The sequence below is a fragment of the Malurus melanocephalus genome, unplaced genomic scaffold (genome assembly GCF_030028575.1).
Source record: "Malurus melanocephalus ecotype Western Australia unplaced genomic scaffold, MMel_1.1 scaffold_240, whole genome shotgun sequence".
Lineage (NCBI taxonomy): Eukaryota > Metazoa > Chordata > Aves > Passeriformes > Maluridae > Malurus > Malurus melanocephalus.
This window is the reverse complement of record NW_026623472.1, coordinates 90,674-117,764: the sequence shown is the minus strand read 5'-3', so window position 1 is coordinate 117,764 and position 27,091 is coordinate 90,674. Positions and strand designations below refer to the sequence as shown.

The 27,091-nt window shown below is 39.1% G+C and overlaps 1 protein-coding gene across 1 annotated transcript in view; it reads left to right on the top strand.

Moving 5' to 3' along the window:
• Positions 1-16,721, top strand: part of TM9SF3 (transmembrane 9 superfamily member 3) — a 40,940-nt gene extending 24,219 nt beyond the window's left edge. The window contains exons 9-15 of the mRNA XM_057375133.1: positions 525-655; positions 9,008-9,147; positions 10,674-10,742; positions 10,834-10,980; positions 11,138-11,221; positions 11,332-11,408; positions 15,814-16,721. Of these exons, the coding sequence (XP_057231116.1) occupies positions 525-655; positions 9,008-9,147; positions 10,674-10,742; positions 10,834-10,980; positions 11,138-11,221; positions 11,332-11,408; positions 15,814-15,881 (716 nt within the window). The 3' untranslated portion in view covers positions 15,882-16,721. The remainder of the gene's footprint in view (positions 1-524; positions 656-9,007; positions 9,148-10,673; positions 10,743-10,833; positions 10,981-11,137; positions 11,222-11,331; positions 11,409-15,813) is intronic.
• The last annotated feature ends 10,370 nt before the right edge of the window (positions 16,722-27,091 follow it).

Below are 27,091 nucleotides of genomic sequence, written 5' to 3'. Positions count from 1 at the left end.
TCCTGGGAGCAGTGCTGAGCTCTCCTGGGAGCAGTGCTGAGCTCTCCTGGGAGCAGTGCTGAGCTCTCCTGTGCTCTCAGAGTGGGGGCAGGCTCTGCTCTCTCTGTCACCTCTCATCTGCAGCTACATACACCCTGATATTTCACAGCCTGGGTGCTTTGGCCAGCTTAGACAGCATATCCTGTTCTTCAGCTGAATGTTCCCATGCTGTACCCCTTCTCTTGTCTTTTCACCTGGCCTACTAAATTGATTAATGTGCTGCATCTTTTGAGTTACCATGAGTCGGGTGGAACTCAGGAGTATAGGATCAGTATATTTACTAGACCATTAAAGAAGCTTGTTCTACTGGAGTYGGGTGTTAGTTTGCTCTGAGCTCTTGTATTGGTGTAGTGTGTTATTACTTATTTGTTTGGCTTTTTTGTGGGAGAAGTAGTCAAACATCTAAATTCTGGAGTGCTTGCTAATAATTCTTTTTTAAAATATGCTGTATCTCACCAGTCCCATTGGAATGTCCCTTCTTACAGGAAGGCGATGGATAAAGCAGATGTTCATCGGAGCCTTCCTTATTCCAGCAATGGTGTGTGGGACTGCCTTCTTCATCAACTTCATTGCCATCTATTACCATGCTTCAAGAGCTATACCCTTTGGAACCATGGTGAGCTTTTTATTGGAGAATTTAACTCCACAGAAAAACGACCTGTTTAAAAAAATCTAAATATAATTTGAGTCATAGCTTTAGCTTCCTAGTTAGAAATTTATTATGGGAGGGGTTTAAGGTTTTTCAAGTAGAACTCATTTTAGTCACAATAACAACTACTGGATGCTGAAAACACTTTTCTCTCTGCTTAAAGTGAGACTTCTGCTTTTCATTCACACTTAGTGTTTCAACAGCATGGAAAGTTAACAACTTGAATTTCCTTCTGGATGGCCAATGCAAACTATATAAATAATATAAATTATAATTATATAATATATAATTATAATATAATAAAAACTGTATTTTATGATATAATTTTCTATTATAAAATATAATATATTATTAATATAAATATGTTATATTATATTATATTATATTAATATAAAATTAAATACAAAGAGATTCCAAGAGAAAGATACTTCTAAGTCATTGTAATCCAGCAAAAAAAAAGGAAATAAATCGTCAGGCAACAATATAAGACATTTTGAGCAGGTTGCTCTCTGCAGAAATTACTCACTCTTCGCACTTTGGTTAGTGTTATTTAGTACCCAGTTGGGGTTTGTGTCTCTACATTTACTCTATGCTGGTTGTAGTACTGTTTCATTTAGTCATGATGACTTTGCCTATTTCCTTTGTCTTTTGTCAGGATTTAGTTTGCGTTGGCCCCTTTCAAGGAACCTCAAATAATCCTGTGAATAAAATGTAGGAGATAATCACTTGCCACTTGGGCAGAATTTCTGTTTGAGCTTGTAAGGGTTAGTGTTTTAAAGCAGAAATATTTTTGAAATATGCACCATAAAGTTGCTTTTTCTAATTTTGTGCAGTAGCACCATTAACTTAAAAGAGTATTTTAATACAGGAAGTCTTGTTTTCTTTTCAATATCTGTAGCAAATCTTGGAATTTAACATTTTTTATAGATTTCTTTTTTGCATWTCAGTTTTTGTGATGTGTTCTTCAAACCATTTGGAGACATTTGAGCAGCCTTGGATTTCTTCTTAGTTTAAATCTACCACAAATTAAGCTTTGTAAAAAGTTGCTCTCTTACATATTGTATTATTTGGGTTATAATTGAATTCAGTATGTGACTGAAAATACTTCTGAAGAACACATTTTTAATAAATGAATGTAATATACATTATAAATGATAACAGGAAGAGAGACAATTTCAGTTTCAGGCAAAGACTTCCAATAATTTTTTACTGATGGAGGAGTCATTCTATTCATGTTGCTGGTTCTAGTCACCTCCTTATTAACAGTATCTTCAAAGCATCCCTAAATACCAAATTTTACATTGAATGCATTTTTATAKAACCTCTAAATGTAATATAAAGCTGAACATGTTTATAAACTCTATCTTTGAATATGTTTGCATTAGTTGGTCAGTTCCCAAAGCAATATTGTGTTGTTTTTTTCTTTCCTACACTAGCAGCCATACAATACTGTCATAAAAGTTTGCAGCATTGATCTTTGATATGTGCAAAGAGGCTCTGTTTTGCTGCTAAGCAGGCAGTTATGATATCACATTTCTCACTTGTATTCCCATTTGGAGGCCAGGCATGCTGAGGGAAGGCAATTCCACCTGTGCTGAAATTTGTATTTGTGAATTTGTTCCACTGATTTGTATTTTAAGATCATGGGCACGTGCATGCAAAAGCAAATGGATATATAAATCTTCAGGGTTCACTTAATCAGGATGTTAGGACTCTATACACAGTGATTTTAATGTTTGCAAGGTTTTATGAAAGTGTTTGAATCATTGTGACTGTGGCAATAAAACTTAAGTGGAGTTAGCAGGCAAGCAGGTTATGAATCGGAAATTTCATCAGAATGAGCAACGCTCTGATGGCTTCAAATCAACAAGCTGGTTTGTAGAAGGAAATGAAAATTGTTTGCAATTACCATGTTATGCTTCAGGTTGAAGTCCCCAGGAAGCCCTCTGGCTTTACRGATAAGATCCTGTTGTGTTTTTCCACCTCTGTTTTCTGTGTAAAGAAGCTTCCATGATGCAAACTTGCTGCTGATTTCTTGGGGAAATAAAACCTCTGCCATCTAAACATACTAGAACACWAAAATAACATCCTGTACCTGTCTTGAAACCACCCTCCTTGATTTAAATTGCTGGCAAATATTGCCCCCTCATTTTGACTGGTGTAAATCTGGAAAAAGCRGAAACTGAGTTGCTGGAAAAAGTCCCTTAGCTTAAAGGTTGCTGAAAGACTATTGTTAAATAAGTCATCCTGTACTTTGCCACTTCCCAGTGAATTATCTGAGTAGTCTCTGTGACTTAATTCTACCCTTCAGAGAGATTTTCCTATGGAATCTAGGCAAGGACAGCTGACAGAATCAAATCCAGGCAATCTAAACTAACACCCAGTTGCTGCATGTTCCATCTTCCTGGTATCTGCTCTTCTACACTTCGTCTTGAAATCCTCAAATTGATTGGGCTCTTCAGGCCCTGCATGCATCTCACTGTCGTCGTAGCCTGTTTTGAACTTCAAAACTTCATTCCTTTTTTATAAGTCATTCCTGGTGTTTAGATCTCCTTGAAGATGTGGCAGAGCCTGGGAAGATGCAAAGCTTGTTTCTGAAATCAGTGTTCGCTCTTGGGACTCTGCCTTTAGACCTTTTGGATATACTTGCAAGCTGTCTTACCTGTGGAGTGACAAACCTTCTGCAGTAAAATACCCCATGAGCATGAGCAAAAGCTTAATCTCTTCCTAGGGATAGCACTCAGCTGCCCTTCCCTTCAGAATGAAATCAAGAATGTGGCAGATTTTATTCAAATATGAGAGCTTTTTAAAACTTAATGCATTGAAGCTTTTAACTCCCCAAGCATATGAAGGAGATACAAAATCTGCTTTTTTTACTCATCTTTTCACTTTTATAGAAGTGCAGTGGGTACTGTTCAATTATTAATTTCTTCAGAGCCCTTTTTTTTTTTTTTGTGTTTTGTTTATTATATCCTGTTACTGGTGAACATTGAGTTCTGAAGTTGTTCTACATCTTGACACACTTTCTGTTGATGTCGATCTGTCTTTTCAATGTATTTACCAATCATCTTTACTTTTTTGTGTTTGAATTATATGTRAAAAATGGAGCATGGAAGATTTAAGAAAAATTTTAAATACTGGTATGTGAAGTGACTTCTCCGTAATATGTTTGAGGAGTATGGTACTAGTTCAGTGCAKAAATACTGAGTAATGCAGAATTTCTACAGCATAATTGAATTTGAAGGGACCATTTTAATTCTGGCATTTCCTAAGTTTTGACTGCTTACGTTGTTCTGTGAGTGATGCATAATTTAAAGATTTCCATTAAGGCTACTATGACTAATGTAATATTCTGACTGCAGAATCTATACAGCTTCTATTAACTGTTTTAAGATGCACCATTTTTGTTTTGTTTGAGCAGTTGRTTCCTTTGAGGCTAACGTTTCCAGTGTGCATTTTTAATGATTTAATTAAATAAGGTTAAGCACACTGTATATCTTTTGGGATTGAGACCCTAGTGTATGCATCTTTTGTACCTTGTTCTGAAAAGAAAAAAGTGTTTGTTCCAGCAGTTAGCTTAATTCCAAGCTGCAGCTTCCCTGACAACTTTGAGTTGGTACAAGTATTCGCTGCCACTGAAAATAAGGGACCTGGTTGTGCCAAAGATTTTCATGCCTTGAACTAGACAAGGAAACACACCTAGCTAAAAATAGAAAAAAAATCGTGTTRCATATGTTCAGCAGAGTGCTTCCTCAAAGTGCTTGAAAGTAACTGTGGAACCCTTGGTCATACCACTTAGTTCTGCTAAAAATAGGCACAGCTTAATTCTTCTGCCTGCATTTTCAGTAGTTCAATTTATTACCCAGAGCAACACCCTAGATTAACAACTTCGATGTAATAAAATTAATAACGCTCTATTTTGAGGCCTTTTATTTTGTTCTTGTTCTTGTAATGTTTGGATGGTGTGCAGAAAACTTGCATTATACAAATTTAGTAACCTCTATATGGGAAAGAGTCTCTTGACTGAGAGTGCATTTTGGTAGCTGACAGGGAACATCAAGCTGCTGCTTTGACAGTTAATTTTTACTGCTTTTCTTCCCTGTGCATTAAGCAGTCAAGGCACCATAGCCTGCCAGTAGCTGTTTAATATTAGATATGCTCATAAAAATTTTAATTATCACCTTTGAATCAAGTTTAATCTACAGTTGTCAGAAAATATGAAACACATGGCACTAGGAAATAAATTAGATCCCTCTTGACAATGTTTCCTTTCAAATATGGAAAACTGAATTCTGCACGTTCAGTCGAGGACAGAATATTCTTTCTCCATCAAAACAAAAAGGAGTTAGAATGCAGRCTTGGTGAGGTTGACAATCTCCTATGGCGACTAAAACCTGCAAACTAAATTAGCTGCTAATGTATAAAATATTTTGTATTGCAAAATTGCAACAGTCAAAAGAAGTGGTTTTTTGTCTACTGGCTTGGTACAAAAACGCTTGTAATTTGTCTTGAGTAATATTGTAGAGAACCTGTGTCTGTTTGCTTGATGACAAAATGGGTTTGAAGATGTAATATATTTGCCTCTTTGCATAATTTGTGTTTCATGAAGTAGTAGTTAAAATGATTCTCTGAATTTCTCATGGCTGATGTTACAGTAATAGTTTTCTTAAAAGGCTGATAAAGACATAATTTTCTTATCTCTGCCTGTCACACAACTACTGTTATTGGGGTCTGTTTGTTTTAGTATGTTGTCAGTGGCCTAGGCAGGGAGGCTTCTGCAGGAGGGAGGAGCAGGTATGTGTGTTGATCTTGTCTTCATTTCTGCTTTGCATTTGTGATAGTGGAGGCCATCAAGTACCTGAACTGCTTTTCCTGTTGTGTTCTTACTGGTGGATACCTTTTAGGCAGAAATCTTGTAACTTCATCTTTAAGACACTTGTTACCCCAGTGACTGTTTTTGCATCAGTTAGGATTTAGACTCTGTTGGTTTGGATATTGCCCAGCCTGCAGCATCGCTGTCCTTGCCCAACCTTGCACTACCTTGTTTCAGCAGTCATCAATCTGAGGAGGTAGATTACCATGAGTCAAGACAGCAAGAAAGAAGATGCTACTGAGTTTAACATGGTGTGTACAACMAGTACCAGTTTCGTTGGTCAACTTACTAAGACCAGCAGGTTACTGTCACCAGGGTGGTCTTACCTCAATAGAAAGAATATTCACATCTTCTTCATTTTGGACAGCTTACCAGAGCCAGGTGGGAGTAGGAGGCATTCCTCAGCCTGTGCTGTTGTTCRTCCTTGTTTGCCTAATTGGGTCTCCTTTGCACTGCAGAATTATCTCYGATAATTTTTAGACTCCTGAATGGCTCCAGGATAAAAGGGAAAAAATGTACTTCACTCTCAGGAGTCCTCAGAACACAGCATAGCATTAAGATAGATGGCATTTCACTGTCTAACAAAATGTTGACTTTATCTAATGCTGCTTACTAGATATCACTGGAGATGCTGGGTGTTCTGTCAAATCAGTTCATTTTTCAGCCGAGTAACAGAATATAAGATGTTACACTATTATCAGTCATACTATTTGATCTGATAGTGAAACCACAAGCACTCAGATTTTCTGGTGGATGCCAATTTTAAGTGTACTGGGGACATTTGCTGTACTTACTGAAGTCATTATTCAAGGAACCTTGGTCTGTCTCAGCTTGTTTTATGCAGATGAACATTTTAGATTTGAAAGCTACTGCTGAATCAATTTCCTGGATAACACAACAGCCAAGCCCTGCTGGATCAAGGAGGGCTTTGTCCTTGCCCACCTGATTTGAAGCCACTCGGCTCTGCAGAGGATGTCACTAGAAGCAGATGCTACTGACAGCTTTTTTTTATCCAAGAGTTTGCCAGCTAATCAGTAATTAGGCCTGGATGTTGCTTGCTTGGTTCCTTGTCCAAGGTTATATTTTTTCTATGTCAATTCTGTAAAACTGACAAATTCTGCAAAATGGAAGAATACAAGACCCTAGGTGTTGTTCTAGGGGAGCTCAGAGCCCAAAGCTGTTCCTGGGCAGTTTCTTGATGCAGTAAAGCAGTGGATTCCCTTTCTACTATTGTTGCCAGTCAAGGAAAGTTTACAAAATAAATGAAACTACAATCTTCTTAAAACCAGCACTATAAAAGAGAGTTGTGGCTGCATGAGCAGTACAGATGCCCTTTCACACTGCGTGGGTTTGAGCTTTCTGTCTCAACCAGGTGGGAAATCTACCTGCCCGAGCACCACCACAGAGCACCATGGACAGGGGGCATGTTACACATATGGAGGGCATTGCTGCAGGAAGCAGAGCACACCCTTCTTGAAAACAGAAATGGTTTCAGTATGTTCAGCTCAGAAATTCTTTGGATCCTATYCAAGCCTTAATTCTTGAACATCTCTTCTACCTGCTGCACTTCAAACAAGCTGGGGCTTTTTGGTGAGGATTTTAATAAATGTAGCACTCAAGATTATGTTCTKTGATATTCCTGATACTTTTTGACATTTTTCTCTGAAAATTCTCATCTGCTCATTCATTTATACTGAGCAGTTTTCAAGGGCAGAATCTGCATCCATTAATTGAGTAAGGTGTATGCTTCTCCTGAAATTTATTCTTAGGCAACCTGCTTAAAACATGCCTGCTTACCCGTGTTTTTTGAGTAATGGAAGAAGTTAARTGGCAGATACTAAATTAATTGTGTAAAAACTGCTTTACTCTTATTATTTATACTGCAAGTGYAAGTACAACTTAGTGTCTCCTTATTTACCAGTGAAGCTTCATATTTTAGTGGCTCATGAAGTAATTCTTTAATAACCTCTCCTCAAAAATATACAGAGCAGTCTGGAAAGTGCTTCTGCTTGTTGACCCACCAGTTTGGTGTACCCCTCCTGTGAAGCATGAAGGCTTGCTCCATCCAATCCCAGGCAATGTTTTCCCTTCACATCTGCCCTAAACTAGCCAGTAATAGAAGAATAACCTACTGACTTTAGCCAARTGTTGCCTTAAATTTGTGTGATTCRCCTAATGCTAAGTTTGTATTGACTTAATGTCCTTTTTTCTTTTCAGCTGCTTGCAGTAGATTTCTTAGATCCAACCTACATGAGCGGCTTTTATTTATCYTTAGAGTAACTGCTTCTTAAGCAAGTCAATGTGTGCTCTTAGATGTATTCCTYTGTCTGTTGTTTTGCATTAATTGCTGTCATGGACTTTGCATTCTGGTGGACTAAAGACAAATGTAGCTCCTTTGCTCAGGAGGCACCAGGATGTACACAGAGCCTCAGGCAACAAAGCCATTAAAAGGCAGTATTTTCATATGTTTGCATAGAAAAGGTCACWGGGTCAGTATTCAGAACTGTGGTGATTGCATTATGGGCAACTGTTCTGTCTTTAGTTATCAATATCAAAAAGTTACCAAACTGTCTAATGCTAATTCATTTTGTGCTACAGAGTTACGAGTATATAACGTCTTGCTAAACACTTGAAATGTTCCTATTTTGGAAGATAAATTGTGTTGACTTTAAGGAGTAGAAAAAATGAAGCTATAGAAGTATACTAGCAAAAAAAGATTCATGATAGATTTTTAAGGAGGCTGTTTCAATGGAAAGGKCTGGAACATTGGCTTGACCTTTCCTGCATTGTGCATGAACTTGATTTCTATATGTAAGTAGAGTCTTTGTGCTTCTAAATTGTGTATCTTTGCATACCAGTAGTCACTGGTTTCTTTGTCAGTGTTTTTAATTGCCTGGTTCATGCATAGTGGAAAAAAATTGAACCCAAAGTTGAATCAAAATTGGTAGCATTCTGACATAGTTTCTGTGATTCTTACTGGGTTTTTTGTTTGGTTGTTTCATTTTAGGATTATTTTTGATTGGGTTAAAAATTTTGCACACAGCATTTGTAATTTTGTGTGCAACTGCATAACTGCTGGATGTTAATTTCCAGGGATAACACTCTGCAAAAGTGTAAAACATGCTGACAGCGCTGTTATGAAGTACCATGAAGTTTCCTTTTATTTCTTGTGCAGTGTATTGAGTATAATGATCAGATGGAAACAGTAAAACAATCTATAATGGTTCTGTTCTSTGAACTGATGCATGAAAATATACTAAATGATGTTTATTAGAAAGTTTCTCGAGCCAAAAAAGCTTCAGTTTGATAAAATACATGACTAATGCTTCATAACTAGGAGTATGATTCTACAGCAATAACTACTAAGGACTAATATGGGTTGGTCATCTTCTATKGTTGTCTTACACCTTTTTTTTAGTTATAACTTCTAATTTTTTTGCTTGCAGGTGGCAGTGTGCTGTATTTGTTTCTTTGTCATCCTTCCATTGAACCTTGTTGGGACGATTCTTGGCCGAAATCTGTCAGGACAGCCTAATTTTCCATGTCGTGTCAATGCAGTGCCTCGTCCTATACCRGAGAAGAAATGGTAAAGACAAGCATGAGCGTTAACTAGAAGTATTCAGTACATTTAAAATGAGTTTTCAGGTGTTCCGTTTTAATGGAATAACTTCTTTYATTTAAATTGAGTTGTGCCTAGAAGAACCACTCATCTGACATTTTCTTAATATGATTTTTCTTTTTAATTAAAACACCATGATTAATAGTTGTAGCAGATTTTACACTCCAGGATCACTGGTTCACATTTTGCCTGAAATGCTCTTTAATCCCTGTGTAAAGGGGATGGTCCCARTTCAGTTCTTGTATAGGTATATTGACACTAAAACCTCTTTTCAGTTAATGCCTCATACAGATTTAGGATTGAATGTGCCTTGGAGGCAGAGCTGTTCTGATTAATGGTCTCCATACACAAGCTGAGACATTTGCAGGGTTATGGTGGGGAGAAACTTGAAATGCTGTTCCTATTTCTGTACTTTTGTTGATGGCTCAGAGCCTAAAATATTACAGGTATATGGTTTAAATTGTGAAGAAGCCTTTATTATTTTTGAAGTGAATATAAAGGGGCTCCTAGTTCAAAAAGTRTACTTAGGTTTTTGGAAAAACTATGAATGCAATCAATTTTTCCATTAATTTAATTCTGAAGTGGAAGCAGCAAGCTACGGAAATTAAAATATCCTCAGAGGATTTTTTAATAGATTTTTCTTGCTTTCCCTGCTCAGAGGAATGGAGCAGAGAAAGTGAAAGGGGCATTGAAACATGTAAATCTGTGATGTCCAGGAAGTGCAGCACACATGAGTGTGTCTTGTTAGTGGTGGATTCAGCTCAGCTGTTAGAATGGAGTTAAATTGTGACTTGTAGCTTGGGAATCTGATGGATTTTTCTGGATGACACTTAAAAAARTAAAAAATACTTCTCTTGATGATGATGAAGTAGCACACCATCATTTTAGGCAAGTCTCCCTATAAATAATAAAAGAAGCTGCAGATTAAATCACTGGTTACTAGCTGGGTTCAGCATCATTGCAAGTACTACAGAGAGGTCGCATTTAGTAAGTGACCTATAGGTAGMTGGGTATTCATTTTTAGCTATATGTTCATCAATCAGTGTAGCATTAAAAATGAGCACTACTTCTTAATTATGTAACCATTATCCTATGAAATTTTTCTTGCACTTTTTTGGTAGCCGTCTACAGCACYGTGGTTTCACTGCCTTCATTCAAGGCTAGTGGATGTTGTGGGCTTGATTGCTTAGGCCCTTTTTAGTTAGAAAGATTCTTTCTGTGGCCTTAAAGCTGGTTRGATGGCTAACCTTATGCCTGTAGGTGATAGGCACAAGCCTCATATTTTGTTTCAGCTTTCCCCAAGAATAACTTCTTCTTTTATCCATACACATGACATTTTTGAGGTAATCTTTCCAGTCTGCTAGTATGAGACAGAAATGTTCTTGTTAGCATGCCTTTTAAACAATGCTCTGTACTATGTTAGTTATCTTGTCATAATATTTTGATAAATGAAAAATTTCGGTCGTCCCTAAACTAATCCTAATATCTTTCAGGTTCATGGAACCAGCTGTTATTGTTTGCCTAGGTGGAATCCTCCCTTTTGGATCAATTTTTATTGAAATGTGAGTACATCAGCTGCTTCCCACCTTGACTAAAAATTACAATTTAAATTAAATTACAATATCATCTACATATTCTGTTTACTCTCTTCAGGTATTTCATTTTTACTTCATTCTGGGCTTACAAGATCTACTATGTTTATGGCTTTATGATGCTGGTTCTGGTTATCCTCTGCATTGTGACAGTTTGTGTGACCATCGTTTGTACATATTTCCTGCTAAATGCAGAGGATTACAGGTGGTAAGTGTGSCATTGCTTTTCATAGTTAACCAGATTGTGAGACTTTGTAGAAAAGTAGTGTTTCTTCAGTCTAGATGGGTCTTTTCCAAGTGCTTTGTGCATCTTCTGGGGAAGCCTTTTGGCYCATTGTATGATGGACATGCGTGTTTACTTTTAGGCAATGGACAAGCTTTCTTTCTGCGGCATCAACTGCGATTTATGTTTACATGTACTCCTTTTACTACTACTTTTTCAAGACAAAGTAAGTGATAGTTTTCTTAGTTGAATATCAGATTACYGTATTGCCAAATAAGTTTTATTGGTAAAAATCAGGGGAAATACCTAGCAWAAATTTCTGTCTTTCTTTTTCAGGATGTATGGCTTGTTTCAAACATCATTTTACTTTGGTTATATGGCAGTATTTAGCACAGCTTTGGGAATAATGTGTGGTAAGTTCCAGATATTTTGACAGTTTTCTTACAAATTTTTTCAGACTCATATTTCTGACTTTAGTTTGTGGTTTTGGTGCTGGAATGTGTATGTCTGCCAGATCTGTTCAAGAAGTCTTTAAGAAGAATCCAAAGAGTTTTCTGCTTATACTTTGTTCCTACCTTATATAGAAGATTGCTATGGATTGTGTCTTCTGATARGAAGAGAATTTATGCACTGTGCAGAGAATTTCACTCTTAGTGCAAGCTTGAAAGACTCAGTATTTGGCAAGAAATCATGCAGAATAAGTTCCAAMTAAAGTTTTGCTTTGAAATTTTTCCTGTCGCCTGAGAGAAGGAGCTAGGTGCACCTATTGAGGCATCAGTGGTAGCACAATACTGATGACAGTACCATCTGTGTCTTGTGGAATGTSTATGTCAGTGTGAGAAGAACAGAGGACTGAAAACTCGAAGGTAACATTTGAGAAATGAGTAATGGAGTATTTACAGGCGAGGAGAGTGCAGGGTGCTTCTGTGTGCAGCTGCATTTTGTTGCTTTTTAAAATACTATTTTGACAGATGTTTAGTGAAAACATAATTTTGATAAAGCCAAACACTTGTTTGCATGTTAACTTTATAATTTCCTTTGTGATTTTCAGAAAGTGCTTCTTGATTCTTTTGCACTTTTCTAYAATATTGGGGTTTTGTGAGTAATCTTTATTTAGTACTGCATAGCAGTGAATGAATAGTCCTATAGCTACTGGGAAGATTCCTTGGAATTGTATTTGAGACACAGGAGATGTTTCATAGGAACTTCTGTAAAGTATACATTTCTTGATATCTCAAGAGGGTGGGTGATATCACAATGCTTTACAAAAAGGGGAGGGAATTCTTTGCTTAACAGCTAAGTACCTGTTCCCCTTTTTTCTCATACCATCTAATCTTGCTTCATCAGGTTCTTGGCACATTTCAGGACCTCCCTGCTGTTTTGGTAGTCTTGCAGCCATTTTTTCTCTTTAATAGGCTTTTATACTTTTCAGCTCTAATGTTTTCTTTCTAAARTGCTCAGGCTGGTATTGATTGAAATGTCTATGGTGCAGAAGCCAAGYTTGCCCACCAGTTTCTGTAATTAAAATGTGTTTTAAAACATGGAAGATTGTCAAATGCTTTYTTCTCATGGTAGGACACTATTTGATGAAATTAGAGTAAAATCCAAATTTTTCGAAAACAGAAAATACTTTAGCGCACTAAACTTTATTTCCACATCTCCATTGAGATTTCTTTTTTTAAGTGTGTTGGAAGAGAAGCTGTGAGATTCCTTTTTACTGAGAACTCCCATTTTCAGCATGTGGAGTGGAGGAAAAAAATCTCCTGTCAGAAAGCATTTATATAGGGAACTTGCAGCCATTGAGGTCTAACAAAGACATYTGTGTTAAAGAATTGTGCAGTGTGTGTGCAGCTGACTGTAGGTCTCCTGTGAAAAGTGTGTGGAGCTGTTCTTTGGAGGCTCACACAAGTGGGTGTGTTGGGTATCATAGTTGGATATGAAGTGAACTACTTAGGGCCCAAAGCAGCCACAGGGAAACTCTGTAGGCGTGGTTCATCCAACTCTGGGCTTGATGCCCTTGACAATGCCTAGGGAACTCAATCCCACACGTAATGGGATGCTTTGATCCACAAAGTTTGCTGCCTCTCTGCAGAGCATCTTAATTCTAGGACTGGACACTAGGGAGCCCATGAGAATTTCCAAAYCTTTTGAGCGCCTCACATTTCCCTCTTAGTGGCAGAAAAAAATAAGACTCATTTCCCACTTAGTGGAAGGCTTACGAGCTACATAGCATAGAAAGGCCTCTTGCAGTACCATACTTCAGTGTTCAAGTAAGTACCGTAACTATACTTAAAGAGCTTTTAAAAAATTCTGGTGCTTACAAAGTCAGAACTGTAGTAATTGGTAATTGGTTTGAAGTAGTTGATGGGAATTCATCTTTTTTTGCTTTGTGGTTGTTCATCCTCAGTATTTGAATTTTTTTTCCCTTTATTTAAAAGTTTGTTGTTCTGCTGAAATATGTTTGCAGTCTATTTCTGCTAAAACTATATGGACCATAACCAGGTTATAAATAGCATCTGGTAAGGTGTTCAATAAATAAATAAAATATTTCCCTTTACTATGTTTTTTTGTATTCAGATGAGCCAGCTGCGCTGCAATTTGATTCAGGAGGACATTCTTTAGTCCTCATTGCCCAGGGTTTCTGCCTCCCTGCTCCATGTTTTATTCAATGCCTGTGAAGTAGCCTTGAGGCTTAACCCCTGCCTTGGGTATTGGCTATTAGTGGCCTTCAYGGTTAAGGCTCCTCTCTGATTCAGAATAGGTTATGATTTGTTTATGGGGATGAGAGCTTGTGTGCTCATGTGTACTACTCTACTCTTCCCCCTCACTTCCATCTCGCACATTCTCTAAATCCCAAGTGAAATACAGTTAATGCTTTGTTCTCTGAAATCTCTGTGATACCTGGCATCACATCACTAGAGAGACTCTCACAGAACAAGCTCTGGAATGTATCTCACTTTAGCAGCTGAAATGGGCATTGGATCTGTTGGCAGTGTTTGCTTTCACAGGAAGAACCTGGTGAGTCTTAAAGGAGGAGTGCAGTGCCATTCTTTTGTTCCTTTGCTTCATAAGACAGAAGATTAATTTCTTGACAAGCTGCAGAAAAATTTGTATGTGCTTCTGTGTGACTCCAAGCTCACATCACCTCTTCACAGCCCACATTGGGTCTGTCCAAATGCTGCACTGGTCTCTCCTCGAACAGCCAGGCCTTCCTTCTGCTGCATCCTCAGCTTGCTTGCAGGAAACAACCTGATCTTGTGTGCACTGTACTTGTTTTAAATGAACTCTACTTTGTCAAGGTTAGTAATGCAAATCCCTCGTTTCCTGGCCATTGRAATGGTTGCCATGATATTTATACAACTTGGAGTGCTGTGCTATACCAAAGCTGACTCCACAGGCTCTTTACTGCTCCAAGGACATTGGAATGATTTATCAGATTTGCCTTGTGCAGATTTCTTGATTAGGCTTGAATGGTGGGCTTTTGAGGGTCTAAAAATCAAAACTTTGTGACAGTTTAATGGCTGACTTCATAAATTATCCCATCAGCCTCCAGGATATAAAGAACTCTTCAGGATCTGAATAATTCTGTAGTCAGCAATGCCAGATGCAGATCTGTACACCCTTTATATGTAAAGGCACTTTATATTTTTACTGGAAAATGGAAGTTTGGCATAAAACTTTTAGCATTGATTAGACTTTTCTATTTTACATGTCTTCTGCAGTTCTGGTGCATTCTAGTTCACTGCAGTGCATTGTCCTGGGCTTTTCTCTATTGCTTCAAGGAAGGAAAAATCTCTTCAGAGTCTGTTCTTTACCAAGCATCCGAGCATTTAAAGTTAGAAATTCTCTGTAGTGATTTATAGACCTTGACTTCTCTATCCATTCCATGTTTTATGACTGTGTTGGCAGTCAGACAGCAGTTGTCTCAAATTCTTGCTTGATTTTCAACTTCACTTCAAACATGATTAGCCAAAACGACTCACTCTTAGTGTGCTTGGAAGAGATGAAGACATTCCCTGCTGATATTATAAGGCCACAGTATTTATTGATGCTGGCAAACCTGAGGTTCTGGGTTTGACCACGTAGGTTGCTGAATCTCTTCCTGAGAAGCCTTAGTCCAGTGCATTTCTTTAAGTTTTATAGATGTCCTTAATACTGCAGTATTTTGGGTTTAGCTTAAACTGTTGCCCCTATCAAAAACCCAGTGACCTGTTCTTTTATTACTGCTGTGACAACGCATACTTTGCTCATGACTCTTACTAATTTGAAAACCACAGGTTGCAATTTCTTTTAACTACTAACTGCTACTTGTTAATGTCTTTGTACAGACCTCCTTAGAGTGTAAGAGTCCTGGGACTGGCATCTATTATTATTTGTGCCTTGTGGGAGGGAAGAAGCCATCTGCCAATAAAACACTCATCCAGAAGGCATGTAACTTATAATAAAAACCCACCCTCTCATCCACCTTCCCTGCAGAGTGGGTGATTGTATGTTTTTTACCCTCTGTTCAGAAAAAATGGACTTGGTTATTGGCAGCAGTAGGGGGSCTGCTATATTTATCAAGGCCAAGTGAGCATGGCCTCTTGGTAAGATGGCTTAATGGATTTAGATTGCTAGACAGGGGAAGTTCCTGCCAGCTGTTCAGGGGGAGCATGGATAATTAGAGTTTGAGAACAAATATTGCAGGTGGAGAAGTTTCTGTGTGCAGAGTACACGCTTTATGTGACTTTCTCTGCTTAGGAGTGTGTGGTTTATRTTGCTGTCTTATTTTGATGATCAGTGCTCTAACATATTCAATGTTTTTTGTTTATTTTGCAGGAGCTATTGGTTACATGGGAACAAGTGCCTTTGTTCGTAAAATCTACACTAATGTGAAAATTGATTAAGGAACTAAGAAAATAGAACTATGGATCAGCTCCTGTTTTCCTGGGGATGAACTTGCACAGCAAAAAGCGCGAGAAGAGATTTGGGTTTTAACACTGGGCACTATATGGGTCTCCATTTTGTGGATGGCTTAAAAGTAACATCTATTTCATTGATCCTAGGTTCTTACTGACTGCTTTCTCCAACTGTTCACAGCAAATGCTTGGATTATATGCAGTAGGCATTACTACAGTACGTGGCTAATCTTTCCCCCCCAAAAAAAACAACATCAAAAAACAAAAAGCCTAGCTCATTAAAGATGAATAGACTAGCTCTCTTCAGTGAAGAGGACAAACGGTTTGTTTGAAGCATTTGTTCCATTCAGTAAAAAGAGGGAAACTTGGCTGCTAAAACTACTTGATTAGTAGTCTTCCTGGTACTCAACATTTCTAAATTATGTAAAAATGCTGTTCCAGAAAGATTACTCTTCTGATTTTTACTGCCATTGCCAGGATAGGAGGTATGTTTTGTATTTTGAACTCCAGGTGCTTTTTGGTTTATTTGCAATATCAACTACCCTACACTCATTTGTTTAAAAAATAATTTAAAAATATATAAACCCCCCCATATGCATGTAATATATCAGCTGTCGTTCTAGTTGGACCAACTTCCCTTTATTTATCTTTAAAGTAATATCCAGCTACATCTTAAATCCATCCAAAGAAAATACAGTCTGAAGACGGGGTGTGTTCTCTGCAATGCAATTTACTGTACAGTTAGAAAGCAAAATGTTAAATGAAGAGGATTGTTTGTTTTTTAATAAACACTCTGAGGTCTAGATTAAAACAAAACCAACATTTTAACTGAATGTCTAAAGTGATTCTCCTTTTTTCCAAGTTAGTCTTGYATATTCTTTTTTGGGTTTGGGTTGAATGAAGATTTTCCTTTAGACATCATACAAGGGGTAATAAGTGTATATAACATTAAATAATGTAACTTAGGTGTAGATCCCAAATGTATTTGGATGTACAGATTTACTACAGAGTACTTTTTCTGATGATTCGGTGTAAAAATGTGTGAATTCGGGTGGCTTTTTACATCTTGCCTGCCATTGCATGAAAAGTTGGGGTTTCTTCACAATGTGTGTATGTCATGTTTTTCTGTTCTATTTCTCAAGCTCTTACAGGAATTAAATTTGTAATTTAGAACATTTTCATTTTTGTTAATCCTATCTGAACACTTGTGTAACATCAAAAGCATAGTTGCTTTAGAGTGTTCAGAAAACTAAAATAAACTTTTCAGACAAAAATGTTTTGATTGTGAAAATAGATGAGTTTGCAATTGAGAGTGTTTGAAAAGGCAATACTGCTGAGCACCAGTTTCTGTATACARTATTAGTGTGGTTTTCATCTATCAAACCCCCATGCTTTGAATTCAGAATTTGCTTACAACTGTATTGTACAATACAACTCCCAAGTGAATGACCAACCCGAAAAGATTCTTCTTGGCTGTGGAGAAGTGTTTTGTGATCCAGCCAGTGTACTGGGGAAAGGGGGGGTAAGCGTGGACTGAAATAAATGGGCAAATAAAGGTTAAGTCTTTCTAAGATGACTGTTAATTATGCACTATATTTAGCTAGAAATATCCTGAATGTGTTTGTGACAGATTTGAGAGCCACTTGGCTTGATTTTCTCGGGTTTTTTTTATAGGCATCTGCCATGTAGGGATGTTTTCATCATTGTGGCTGTCTGAAATAGAGCACCTGCCATGGAGAAGGAAACTCCCTGAATTTAAAAAAAGAGCCAAGTATTGGTACAGATTAGCACTGTACTGTCTSTATATAAAAAGTACTGATAATGCAGTAGCCACAGTGAGAAACATCCGTCTCTTGGTAGGGTTGTTGTGTTGGAGCTTGGGTGAACTGTGCAGGTAGGTAATGATGGGAAACAGTGCATCCTGCTGTGTGTGGCTTCTGAAAAGTATTAGAGCTTTCAGCTCTGATTTCCCTGGCCAATTTTAACCAATCTGYCAGAAAATAATTAAGTTTTGCTTCAAGTGAATCATTAGTGTCTGTAGGTGAACATGGAAACTTAAAGCAAAGACTGGATTTTGTACTAGTACTTGCTAGTACATACAGCTGTGGGAAGCCCTCTTTTCATCCATRTTCTTCTAAATCTGAAGTGAGAAGCCATTATCTGCACACAATAAATACATTAAGTACTCTGCCAAGATAAAAGTTTTTAAAGGGAATGTTTTGATAATGGGTCTGCTTCTCTATTTAGAACACTGCTATGTGATTAGTATATGAGAAAYTTCACTAAATCGTTTGTGAATTTCATTTAATTGCTTTTTAATGCCACAGGTTGGTGGGCTGCYTATTTGCCTTTTCTATCTTCTGGCATTACTGTCTTTTGCATATCCAGATAGGATTGTATATCTTCTAAAGTGACATTGAAAAGATACTTACTGCACAGGCATTGCTTTTGTTTCTGCAAGCAAGTTCCTCCGGAGAAATACTGTGTTTAAATAATTGACATTTTTTTATACAGCCACCCTAGCACCTAGTAAGTTGGGAGTTTGCTTTGTTTTCCCCCTTTTGGTTTTTGAAGGAGTGCAAAATGTGACCAGTTTTCAACAGCTTGTCTTTATGGTTGCTGTTTGGGGCAAGGCTGTTTGCCCCCCTTCCCYCTCCTTGCCCTCCTCCCCAAAAATGTGGGTCTAGCTTGAACCATCTTGCTTAATAGAAATTGGAAGCTCTCTGCTTAGATGATGTAGTCCTTCCTCTTTTATGGAAGAAATAAAGATCTTACAGACAACACTCCTCTTACCATGGTTGTTTCTTCAGAGTTTCTGGTTCTTGAATTTAGGCATTTTGGTAACTCTTCAGTGCTTCTCTTCCCACTTCTGGTACTGGGGCCAGGGATTTGGTACATAGTTGCATAACAGCTAATCGTGACCAAATGTTTTAGATAAATACAGTCGTACATCTTTTCAGTTGAGGCAGAGTGCACATAGAAAGCACTGCTTTAATTCATATATGAAAAGTGGTGAACACTGGATTGGAGAGAATGGAGACAGCAAATAAACATTACATTGTACTCTTTTTGATGTCTGAATGTTTTGAAGCCACCGTGTCTGTTAATTCCTCTCAAGAATTACATTCCAAAGTGTGTGAAGAGCACACAAATTGTTTTTTTGTAGAACTGTCTAGGTGTATTTCTTTAACAAGTTTCAGGTTAAAAAACAAGCCCAAAACACTGACGCTTTCTATGCTTAAGGTACTAAAACAGTAAAATTGATAGCACATTCTTACCACTATCATTACTGAAGAGCTAACACAAAGGAGMAAGTTACATTTTGCTCTGGCTTCAACATCACCAGCATCTAGCCAAATTTGCCCAATGAAGTGCATATACACAGCTTTACTGCAGACAGGAAAACTCTGTAATTGTGAGTACTTCAGGAATTTCTCCACTGGAATGTGTCCAGAAGACATCAGCTCTGGAAAAGACAAGTCTCTAGTCTATGGACAAGTAAACTCAATAGTCAAAGGTGGGGTTTAGGGCTCCTGTTATCTTGAATGAATTCTTGACTGTGCAGCTTGTGGTTCATTTTAAGTCTGTTGAAACTGTAAATTGAAGAATTCCAGTTTGGATCCCTGGGATATTTTCCAGGTGAATGCACAATGACAGAGCAGCCCTGCAATAGCTGTTAGCACTGCTGCTGTCTAAAACAACTGTCTCATACCAGGGTTACCCCTGAAGTCACGAAAGCCCCTGGTGTTGTTGGACTTCAGCTGGAATAAAGCCACAGTTGAAAGTGTTCATGGCTTGCATTCTTCAGAAGTATCATATCTCAGGGGAAAAAAGTTCTGGTGCCATTTCTTTCCAAAGCCTTTCAAGGGAATGTTTCCATTCTGCTAAATGGCTTCAGTGAGAAAATTTTAAAAACTTTCATGCATGTTCTGCAAGTAGTTCCTTGCATCTTGTGCTTTTATCCAAGCATGCTTTTTCAGTTCAGAGAAGGGTCTGTTACAATATTTGCTTTCATTCAGTGAATGAAATTTTTCTGCCAATTTTGGGGTTTTGGCTTGTGCGGGGAAACTGTWAAGATTATGGGAGGACCCATGAATCTGGAAGGCTTTGTGCAGTTCCAGGAAATTCAAGCASTTCTTGGAGAGAATCACTTTAAAGGGCAGAAATTCGTTTGGGAAAAGGGTAAGAAAATGTCCTTTATCTGGTGGACTAACCTATTTGAAAGGCAGGCCTCGAAACAGATCTGCTGTTAACAGTGTCATTGCCCCCAGCCCTGTACCTGTTACAATGTTTTTATTTTCATCAGTGTATTTGCCACAGTGSAAGACTTTTGCAAAAAACTGAGGACTCATCTGCCATGAGCAAGGGGGTGATATTGCCTGGTACCAGTATTTTTGGCTTATTGATACATTGGTTTTCTTACCACCCCTTAATAATACAATACAGAACAGTATGTCAAATGTCTCTGGAGGTTCTACAATGCTGGGGCTTGTTTTGTTATGAAAACCAAACCCATCTGAACTTTCCTGATGTTCTAGATACATCTCCTTCAGGAACATGGGCATGGAGCTTTCCAAAACCTAGCTACACAAGCTCATGCTTATCCTTGCTTGCATCACATTACTACAACAGTCCAGAAAACACATGCCTTTCATAGAATTGGGAGTTCATGTACAATTAACAAAATACCTGAATTTACAGAATTGTTATTTTAAAGTTCTCTTAATATTGTGAGATATGCTTACCCATATGATGCAGTGGTTACCTTGGGAGATTCCACTTCACCAAAGCCTAGACCTRAGTCCTGTGGACTGGAAATGCTGGATCTGGGTGAGAACAGCCAGTCTCCAGCAGTTCTGTGTAACAAGCTGCCCGACCTGGAAAAACATGCTACAGTTAAACAACACACAGTGAATATTTTTTTTTTCTGAACCCTGTGTGTCCCAAGCTTTTATTTTGTTTCTGAAATGTTTTGAGAGCTGTAGTAACTAACCCTTTCTGAGAAGCTTCCAAATAGCGCTGAGAACATCATGCAAGACTGAATTCAAGTAAGTTTTTGTGGCTACTCATTTTCCAAAGGTTTATATCAGGAATTTCAGACTTAAAGCCTTAAGCAAGGCACAGTGGTTTTCTGTGCTACTAGACATGTAATTCTCCTTTACATTTAATTTTTCATTCTGAATCACTTGTCTTTTCACTTTATTGGGCTGAGAAAAGTGGGTTATGTAATTAACTTAGTGTGATGCTTTTCTTGCTCTGCTACACAGGAGTAACTGCAAAAATGGGGCGGAAATGTTCTCCTTATTTTCTTATAATATCTGGCCAGACATTAGCAGGTGAACAGTGAACATTACCTATTTGTTTTAAAAAGATGTGAYAATTTTACAGAGTCAGGCACCCATTTACCTGCAAGAATTGGTGACCTGTATAATAAAATGTTGAAGAAATACCCTTACRTTACTTCAGTTCTGCATTTGGATTCTGCAGAATCACTTTTAGTAATTYTAATTATCAAGGTGAAAGTTGATTTTTGTTGAGAATCTTTTTTCTGTTTATTGCACTACCAGAAAGTGATCAAACACCCACCTTTGTCTGAAATTACCATAATTTTTAATGATGTGTATAGCAAAATAAATAATGAAAAAGGAAATCACTCTTCCTGGTTTTAGTGATCTAAAGAGTGACTTGTAAGATGAATCTATTTCAAAGRGTTGCTTACCTAAGAAGAGGAAATACCTGCATGTTCTGTGTGTGGTTTTGATGAAGATGTTACAATAGTTAAATCTCTGAACAGAAGTTTGTTCATTTCTGTGCAGAAGCTGTAACTGGGAAAATTCTCTGAGGCAATTTTTGATGAAGCAACATCTCTGCTTTTCTGAGAGATTCATTAAATTCTACCCACTTGTCAAACAGGCTTAACTCAGGTGGCATATGTTCCAGYCTCTGTAAAGGGTGCCTGCCTCTGAACAGGGAATGCAACTATCCCATCTTCATCTCATAACAGAKGATTGGAGAAATGTTTATACTTTCCCAGATTTATTCTTTGCACAAAGAAAAAAGAAAAAGGCAGAGTATTTCTTATGGTAAAAAGTACTTGGGAAAAAACAGTGGATTCAGCTCTTCAAATTTTGAACAGACAGATGCTTTTCCAAAGATGTTCCCATGCCCTCCTTCTTAACCTTGCAGCAGAAATCACCAAAACCACCAGCTTTGCTCAATGCTTTCCAAGCACAGCTGACTCCTGTATGAACCCTGAAAATGGGTTTTAAGTGAAGTAATGAAACATCAGTTTGACATGCCTCAGTTTGAGAACCAGTGGTCAAGCCAAAATTCATGCTTCCAGATAAGACAGATTTCTCTCCCTGCCTCCCACAGCTTGTCCCTACATGGCTCAAAATTACCCCAAAAGTATCTTGGTTTTTCTCACATAGTTGAGGGATTGCATTAATGATGGGAAGAATGTTTGGTGCTTTTTTAGATGGGATGACTTAAAATCCTGCCTGCTGCTACTTTGGTGAACAAAAAGGAATTTTCCAACTATGGCTTACTTCTAATTTCTCTAGGTATCACTGCCAGTTATGACAAGGCTGTTTTTAATTATATGTTGAGTTGTTAATGCACAGGTAAATGTGACTGCAGTAAGCCCCGTATAGCAGATTTCAGAACCCCTGGAACACATTTAAACACAGATGGGTCAGCATCTTTAAAGAGGTCTTTTAGGTAGCAAATAATTTAAACTTACGGGAGAAACTTCCTGGGTGGTAATACAATTAACTTGATAAAAAAATTACCCACCCCCAATCTACTGCATGAGAAACTAAAAGAGGCAATGGGAAGAAGAGAGAGCAGGGGTTCRTATTTATTTTGTCCTTGGATTTATCCATGGCTGGTCAAGGAAGAAGGGATGTCTGAAGAGTGGTGTCRCAGTTTGAACTCGGCCAAAAGCCAAAGCACCCATGACTTTCTCCCCCTACCACYGGAGAGGCAGAAGGGAGARCAAAAAAAGAGCCCAMTTAACACTAAAATTTATGGCTTTTAGATAAGATAACATAATTGAGAGAAAGATACGTATACGCTCCAGAAATGGTCAGACAGGCTGAATAACTTAAGTTGCAAAAYAGATTTATTACTAAAAACTACTAAGAATACTACCACACCAGGGAGAGGAACACAGATAGGGAAAAATTTCAAGGAGAAAGAAAAAAAAACTGACATTTTAAGACACCTGTTATTCTTTCTGGGAACCTGTCTCTCTCCCAGGTTGCCCCTCCCCACCCCTCCATGCCTTCCCGTGCGCAAGTGGGACAGGGATGAAAGTTTTAACACAGATCATTACGGTTATTGTCCAGTACCATAGGAGAAGAGTTCTTACAGCTCCAAGCTGTGGAAGGTCTTTTCCCAAGAAACAGTCAGTGTATAACTGCTGGTGGCATGGGATTCTTTTTCTTTACCTTGTGGGAGAAAGGAAAACAGTCCTCCAAGGCTGACTGCATTATTTCGGTGGTGTAAGGYCACTCTATCAAATCTCCTGGCAGAACACAGCTTCTTCTAAGCATCCACTTGCTTCAGACGTGAAGGGGGGCCAAGCCTCTTCCCCCTTTTTGGCTTATGATCAGTCCAGTCCTCAAAGGCCAGGTTTTTTATCTTGGGGCCTCTCTTTTCTATACAGATCTCCCATTGAAGAAATAGTTCTTTCAAGAACAGCTTGTTTTCTCCATGTTCGAGCACCACAGCACAGCACCTGTCTTCTTCTTACTGTGATCTTGGGTATCCAGTTTTTTTTCTTACATCTCCTCACCCTCCTCCTCTGTCTTCCCCAGTGCAGGGGAGATACTAACACCCTAAGAACTAATGGCAACTGCAAACTATCTTGTTTTGAATTCTTAAGTACGAGACCATACATCATCACAGAGGTGTAACCAGCCTGTGCAATTGGCCCAGGCCTGACCAACAGCCTRTCCATCAACCTCAGAGCCATAATGGATTGGYTCAAAAACACAGGGGGCAGGGCTCTTTTTGCTGGAGAAGAATGAGAAAGCTTCTAGAACTTGCTCACAGGAACCATCTTTGTGGTTTCTTGATTCCTGTCGCACCACCACTGAAAAACTGGACCGAGCAAAACCAGGACAAGTGTCAACTCTGTTAGTGATAAGGGAGTTGAGAGAAATGGACTGCTCGATGAAACCAGATGGAGAGACAAGGAGATGGGGAAGTGAACAGGCTTTGTCAAGGTGGGAAGCCTGTAATGGTACTAACAGAGAAAGTGATGTTAGAAGGGGATGAGGCAAAGGAAGGGTGATGGTTCTGCAGACTGCCCATGCTGCCTGTAGGCAAAGGTGCAGCTCATTGGGCTACTCCTGCGACAGGGGCTTTTTCCTACCATAAAAAGAAGMAATGAGAGAAGTTTAAGGAAAAGTGAGAGGTACTGGAAATGCAGAGGGAAGAAGAAGGATAATGCTCTGGGTTCAGAGAGTCATGCTCCGTCTCTCCAGGACTCCATCTGCCCTTGTATTGGTGATGGAAATACCTTGGCGTGTTTAGCTTTTTGTAAACTTGGCAGCAGCTGTGGAACCAGCAGTGGGACAAGCTCCAAGGGAGCGGTGTCTCTGTTGCTTTGTTGGAAGATTTGGTGGATCCAAGTGTCAGCAAGAGGGGAGAAGCAGGTTTTGTGGAAGACCTAACAAAGTCTGTGTGTTTTGGCCTCAGGACATACTGTGAGCAGGGATATTCCATCAGCACTAAGTAGCTCACACACAGCTTTGTTCATGGATGCTGTTCAGAAAGAGCTGTGTGCATTCTTGCCCAGTGAGGCTTGAAAGGACAGTGGATTTTGTCTGCATGTGTTGGGCAGGAGAGAGTACTGCAAAGGAAAAGCCTGCCTTTGACAGCAATGGATATGGATTCTTTCCTTTCCAGATAATTAACTGTTGGTGTCACGAGTTGCACTGCTGATGTGAGACTTCACTGACTGTTTTACCAGCTCAGATGAAAAAGATCCTTTCCCAGGGCTTTCTGTGTTCCTCGGTTGCACTGATGTGGTCCTGCCAATCAAGATGACATGAGCTGATCTCCTAAACMCCAAGAGAATGTACACTACTGTACATGCTTTGGCTGCCAGTTGCAAAGTGTCATGATTGTTTACTAAGAACCATTTYTAGAAGGTTGGAGCAGCTCTCATGTTAGAGACTTCCAGAGTCTGCTGTAGTAGAGCAACATTATTGTTTGTGTGTGGATAATMGCGATAGACTCCTCTGAACTCCCTCACAGACTCACTCTAACTGCACAATTAGGGATCCACATTTTAATTTGCTCTYTTCCTCCTTCAAAGCTGTAGGATGTCCTCTTCTGTGTCCATCCATGTCTGTAATAGAGGTTCTATGTGCAGAAGAGGCCAGGATCCCCAGCATAGACTGTTCATGCTGGAAGAGGTTAACAAGTGGCTTCTATGTGGTCAAGAGACTGAGAAAGTAGTATTGTCAGGACCTTCTTTGCAGAAAGAAAAGAGCAAGTAGTCCTTCTACCTCATAGGAGTTCTGAAACACAGAGAAGTGGTTAGCTTTTCACTTTAAAATTACCATTACAATTGTCTGACAAAGTGAAGGAAAGTAGCAACCTAATACAGAAAAAGTAAAAATAGCATGTAAACGAGCAGCATAAAACTTAGGAGATGGATATAGTTATCTAAGTTTAGTCTGATGACTGGGTGTCTACGTTCCTCTTCAAAACCTRCAGTGATGGAAACTCCCTGGTTCTTCATGGCAAACTGCTCTAGGACTTCTCTGTTTTACTGCTAGAAGTCTTGCCTGAAGCCCAAATCTTCCTTGGCTCATTGAACACCAACTGTAAGAAACKCCAGTGTGTTTGATTAGCAGAGTTTTACTCCATCTCCTTCATGTCAGAGTTTGATGCAGCCTTTTTGGCATCTGTGAAGGTTTCGAGAGGACTTTAAATATTAAATGGGAAGCAGGGACAACAGTCAGAAACAATTTGCAACAGCCTGCATTGCTGYTGATGCGATGCCTGAATCATGTTGTGTGCTTTTATGCTGAGCTATCATTCATTGCTGTGGGCTGGAAGAGAAGTGACAAATTTATGGATGGCAAATGATTATGTCTGAATGAAGAGAGGGCTTGGAGCCCATGCTGTACTGAGAAATGCTGCTTGAAGAGCCTTCTGTGGGAGCTTGGAAGTAGCCAGCTGAAGGAGCAGCTATGGCACATGGAGACTGTGGTGTGCACATTCACCTCAAGAACTCCCCACTGAGCTTGTACCCTGTCAACTCTCTGCTCACCAGGCTGGCATCTGTATCCTTTCTGTCTAATGCTACATCTGCTGAGCAGCATGAGAACAGATGATCAACCCATGAGTATKGCTCCAGCCTCAGACTGTAACATCGTGTCAGACCAGAGGCTGTGCTAGGCACTGTTGAATTCGTATGGAGGCACCTGGCAGGCCCTWGTGAGATGAATCTTGAGACAATTCAGCACTCAGTGAGGTGCTTGGGCTTTGGGCATCTGCCCTTTCCCTGTCACTGTGCAAACAGCAGAGTCATGGTGCCTGTGTGAACTATCTCCATCACAAGCCAGCAGCCCTGCAAGTTTGGTGCTTCCCAGTGTGTTACCCCGCGCTGTGCTCTTCGAGATATCCCAGATACCATACAGCCACAGCTACAATCCACCACAGTGTAGATTTTTGATGCAACTGAGCATTTTGCATGTGATCCATCTCCCTGATTTCCCAKGCCTTGCTGTATATGGATCATCCCAAAGCGAAAATTTCCAGTAAAACAGCCCGGTTGCCCCTGAAAACTGCTATGAAAAGCAGGTGAGAGTGATAATTGCACATCTTGATGTCTAATCTCATCTTTCTCAATTTCCCCCATTCTTTACTAAGGAGTGCTTTTTTTCCCCATCGTTCTCCATCCCTGGTCTAACAACTCCATTTAAGCGCAGACTTTAAGGCTGCGATGTGAAACGTTGCTTCTCCCGGCGGCGGATCAACTAATTCTCTTTGGCTGYCCCTGAAGTACCGACTGAGAGAAAATAATACTAATAACAGTGGTAGTAACTAATAGTAGTATTAACGGTTTCTAAATGTTTAATGTATTTTATCACTGCGGTCGGGGCTCTCCCTCCCGAGCGCGGCGCGAGCGCTCCTCGCGCGTCCCCCGCGGGCCGGGCGGGGCGGGGCGGGGCCGA